Raw genomic sequence first — 4,586 nt, 5'->3', positions numbered from 1 at the left:
AAATTCAGAGAGTCACCCCTACTGTAACCTATAATTAAAATCCTTAAATTTGTTCAAAAATAGCACATCCAGCTAATAATTCAGTGTCTAAATTCTGGATGTGCCGACTGACCTCCAATAGATTGTGGTAAATGGTGCACAAAGATCAAACCAGATGTTTTAATTCAACTTGTGATGTGTGCAGTCCAACAGTTAGAACAAGTTTAGGTTGGTTTACCTTTTAAAATTAAACCACAACAGGAGTCAGCGAGCTGCATGTGGGCTTGGAGCCTTTGGTTTAAGACCCCCGATCTAAAACTCTGCAGAAGCTTGATAAATCAAGAGGGTGAAACCATAAAATAGGGAGCTGGGTCAGATTATTCTAGAATCCAGCAGCAGACACCTCTGCAGCTTCTGATTTTCTCCATCACATATTCCAACAATAGATGGCTTAAAGGTTTTAGACCCTTGTGAGTCAGAGTTGTCCACAAATTCAGATAATTCCAGGCAAGATAATTTAAATGAATTTTATTTAAAGAAAGTTAGGTTTTCAGTAATTATTAAAACTATTTAAATGTATTCATATATATCCAAAAGCACCAGTCCTGATCACATGACTGGGAAGCAGGCGTAGAGCGCGATGCCACACTGGTTGTGTCTGTTCCGAGCCATTTTGATGTATCCGCCGTCTCCGTAGCGTTCACCCCAGCTTGAAAAAAATAAAAATAAAAATAAAGGAGAAATTAGTTTGAACAATACAGTTGTTCTCTCCACCTGTCTCACAAACCTGTTTTTGACCAGCCAGTAATCTTCTCCATCCTCAGTGCCGTACCCCACAACCAGAACTCCGTGGTTCACCTTGTGGCTGCATGTGTGGTCCTTGTACACACCTGTCACGAAACTCATTAAAAATAACTTCAAAGTCTAGTTTACTGCGACAGATCACTCTCTCACCGTGTCGGTAGAAGAGAAACTTGGGCCTTGAAGCATCTATGGCAACAGAAATGGGGCCGACAGTAGCCACGCCCACTTTGAGAGCAATCTCGTCCCCTTTGGGTAGGAACCTGTATCCTGAGCAGTTTGCAGCTCGGTGCTTTGAGTCATACTTGCATTTGTCTCGCTGAGAAGGTTTCAAAGAGTTGAAAACCACGATTCAAACCACAGTTTCATACAAAGGTGAGGTTTGGACCTACCTTTCCGATGTAGGGATACGCGGCGTCGGAGGAAATGCCCTGGTTGTTTATGACGTACTGGAAGGCGTTGGTCATGAAGCCACCCTTGCAGCCATAGTTGCCATATTTGGTGGAACAGTCCAACAGATTTTGTGGGCTGAGGGACGTTAGGACGCCTGTGGTTTTCTTGAGTTGGCCCTCCAGGGCACCGACAGCACTGAAGGCCCAACAAGAACCACAGCGACCCTGAAACCGAGGGTTAGAAGAAGGTCACGGACATTTTTCTTTTTCAGAAGAAATATAACTTGTGCCTTGCAAGGCAGAAAAATCTAAGAACCTGCATTATATTTTTCTTAAAGAATATTCTTCGTTTTCGTCCCCATTTGCAGACATTTTGCTTATTTGAAGAACATTTTTCAATTTTATTTTTCAATTTCTTGATCTAGGAGGCCTGTTTTTGCAGTGCAACCACCCACCGACAGGTGACTTTACCTGCGTTTTGACCGACGTTACCAGTCCTTCTGCCCTCCAGTCCACAGATTCAGGCACAGATGTGTTGATTTTATAAAGATCATAGTGACCCCTCTCCAGGTCAGCTGGTACAACAGTACCCGTTAGAGAGTCAATGAGCTCTTCGTTGGTCTGCAAAGAGATCAGAACTTCAACTCAGGAACATCTTTGATACAGTTCTTTTTCCTTCACTAACCAGGTCACCCAAGTGGTTCATCGCCAGCTCGTAAGAGTGCAAGCCCAGGGAAACTTCTAGATTGTGAGTTGTAATCATCTCCAGGTTTTCCTCCCATATTCGCCGGCGACCATACTCCTCAATCTGGACATGGAAAATGTAAGAAACTGGAGTTACAGGCAGAAGTGCTGTCAAAATAAAAGCCTGCACAGATTCTACTTTTATTTTCTCACACAAATAAATAAATGATAGAATTTTTTTTAAGTGAGTGGAGACAAAAGCTTAAGGTTTTACCTCGTGGGTGTACATTTTACTGTACGTTTTCTTCCAAAGGCTCCAGTGCTGATCCAGGTGTGACCGGACAGCTGGCGCAAATCCACACAAAACTGTGAAAAACAGCCTCCAGAACATGTCGGGACAGAAAACGCTCAGTGGGCAGGCAGCAGGAGCTGAGGCAGACAAAAGTGTTTTAAAGAAATCAGACTAAGGCCTGCTGCAGCTCTGATTGGGTAAAGAAGGAGACGACACAGGTGAGGCCAATTCCCCATTGAAACCAGCAGAAACTGGTTTTCTGTGGACTCTTGAATTCATGATGTTTGTTTAGCCTCTGACAGAAAAAAGTATGAATATTTTTATAAAGTATTTATCTATATTCGTCAATGTGGCTGCATCACAAATCAAATGGGTTCATAAAGGTTTTGGCCACTAGATGGCAGCAGAAACAAGCCACAAAAGAGCCACCATGATTGTGAAGGCAAGTATTCCTCATTTTTGTAAATCATGTTGGTTTTTAAGCAGTCTACTTAAATTCTAGATGTAAAACATGTCAATTAATTTAATATTTTTCCAAATTGTCTTCGTAATAAGCAACTTGACTGTTGCCCCTTAAATTATTACTGAGATCAAATGATAGAAAAATAAATTAAGTGTTAAAAATGATTTTAAAATGTTAACAATTTGCTTTAAAAGAGGACGAGGGCCAAAATAAAAGATAAAGATACATTTTTTACATTAAATTTGGAGTAAGTTTTGTTTTCTTTTCCTCAGAACTTACTCAGAACTTTTTTTTGGCTTTTTTTTACCCCAATATTCACACTTAACTCAACTTAGTGGAGTTTCTTCTATAAACAATTCCTACTTTCTTGAGTCGGAGCTAAAATTTGAATTTTAAAATTCAGAAAAATAATTTTAAAAGAGAAAAATCTGAATAATGTGTATCGCAGATGATGTTAAAGGGTTAAAAATGCATGTTTTACTCTACATTCAGTTGCACATAGACACAGTCTCAATAGACAATGTAAAAATCAAATATTAACACAAACTGACATAACATTTATCTTAAGTCACAGAAAAACACAAAGAAAAAAGGGTATTTAAACACAATAACACAAACTTTTATTAAAGATAAATTTTATAGGAAAATGTGCAAGGGCTGCACGGTGGCGCAGTGGTTAGCGCTCTCGCCTCACAGCGAGAAGGCCCCGGTTCGAATCCCGGCTGGGACCTTTCTGTGTGGAGTTTGCATGTTCTCCCCGTGCATGCGTGGGTTTTCACCGGGGACTCCGGCTTCCTCCCACCGTCCAAAAACATGCTTCATAGGTTCATTGGTGACTCTAAATTGTCCCTAGGTGTGAATGTGAGAGTGGATGGGTGTGTGATTGAGGCCCTGCGACAGACTGGCGACCTGTCCAGGGTGTACCCCGCCTTCGCCCATCAGTAGCCGGGATAGGCTCCGGCACCCCCGCGACCCCGAAAGGGACAAAGCGGTCAAGAAGATGGATGGATGGATGGAAAATGTGCAAAATTCTAATAAAAACATTATTTTTTTGGTTTTTAATATATAACTTATTTTCTAGGATGACCCACTCTGATGAAAAAGGTGTTTTTTACTTGTTCTTGTGGCATTTTTCAGATGATAGAGGACATATGTAAAGAAAATTCAGCTTTAAATTACATTTCTGAGTATTTCTTTATTCAAATTCTTGTGAATCAGGAACAGAATAAAAAAATCCAGTAGGAAAAGGCTCAATTTTGTTACACTAAAAATGGCATAATTAGGATTAAAAGTCCACTCAAATGGTCCCAAAGATGATCAGAATGGGTCTTTGAAATCGACTGAATTCTTCCTGTAGTGTTACAGTGAAGGGTAGACTGCAAATGTTGCAATTCCACAGAGATTGTTCTTGTTCCTGGCCATCCGGATAAAGCCTCCTTCTCCCCATCCAGGCCCCCAGCTGCAACCATGAAAAAAACTCCAATTTAATGCAAAGTGTACACCATTTTTTTTAATCAGATTTTCTTGTAAAGAGAAAATCAGTCTACCTGTTTTTCACAAGCCAGTAGTCCTGTCCTGCTTCACTGCCGTACCCCACGACCAGGACAGCATGGTTCACCAGCACCGGGTTGCAGTTCAGGTCATTGTATAAACCTACACAAAAAAGTCAATAACAATATGAAATATATTTATTTAAAAATTATTTTAACAGGGTAATCTCCAAAATGAAGAATAATTTTATGAACAGATAAGATAAATAACAGATAATAAGCTGCATAAAATATTCTGAGATGCCTTCATTAAGCTGCAAATATTGATAAAAAAGAATATTGAGTCGTTTATAACCCTTGTGGTCTCTTATGGGGTCCAGATGACCCCACCAGATGACCCCACTTTTAATGTAAACATGCTTAGGATAGCACAATAACTTCATAGTAGGGGTGTTGCGGATCACAAAACTCACGGTTCGGATCGT

General features: G+C 40.3%; 2 protein-coding genes across 3 annotated transcripts in view; both read right to left on the bottom strand.

Moving 5' to 3' along the window:
* Nucleotides 1-492: 492 nt before the first annotated feature.
* Nucleotides 493-2,308, bottom strand: LOC112137547 (cathepsin S). Of its 2 annotated transcripts, none has more exons than XM_024259916.2 (7): nucleotides 2,131-2,306; nucleotides 1,858-1,980; nucleotides 1,644-1,793; nucleotides 1,173-1,397; nucleotides 934-1,099; nucleotides 767-869; nucleotides 493-688 (listed from the first exon to the last, which is right to left on the bottom strand). In XM_024259916.2, exons 1-7 carry the CDS (start codon nucleotides 2,245-2,247, stop codon nucleotides 589-591), a joined length of 984 nt encoding a protein of 327 aa, XP_024115684.1. In that variant the 5' UTR covers nucleotides 2,248-2,306; the 3' UTR covers nucleotides 493-588. The 2 variants fall into 2 exon arrangements, with proteins under 2 accessions (XP_024115684.1, XP_024115691.1); XM_024259923.2 differs by having other exon boundaries at nucleotides 555-688; nucleotides 767-894; nucleotides 2,131-2,308.
* Nucleotides 2,309-3,759: 1,451 nt separating this feature from the next.
* Nucleotides 3,760-4,586, bottom strand: part of LOC112137541 (cathepsin K) — a 10,534-nt gene continuing 9,707 nt past the window's right edge. The window contains exons 7-8 of the mRNA XM_024259903.2: nucleotides 4,159-4,264; nucleotides 3,760-4,070 (exon numbers count right to left, since the gene is read on the bottom strand). Of these exons, the coding sequence (XP_024115671.1) occupies nucleotides 3,971-4,070; nucleotides 4,159-4,264 (206 nt within the window). The 3' untranslated portion in view covers nucleotides 3,760-3,970. The remainder of the gene's footprint in view (nucleotides 4,071-4,158; nucleotides 4,265-4,586) is intronic.

Source organism: Oryzias melastigma, linkage group LG11, assembly GCF_002922805.2.
Source record: "Oryzias melastigma strain HK-1 linkage group LG11, ASM292280v2, whole genome shotgun sequence".
In the NCBI taxonomy this organism is placed as follows: domain Eukaryota; kingdom Metazoa; phylum Chordata; class Actinopteri; order Beloniformes; family Adrianichthyidae; genus Oryzias; species Oryzias melastigma.
This window is presented reverse-complemented; position numbering and strand designations above follow the sequence as displayed.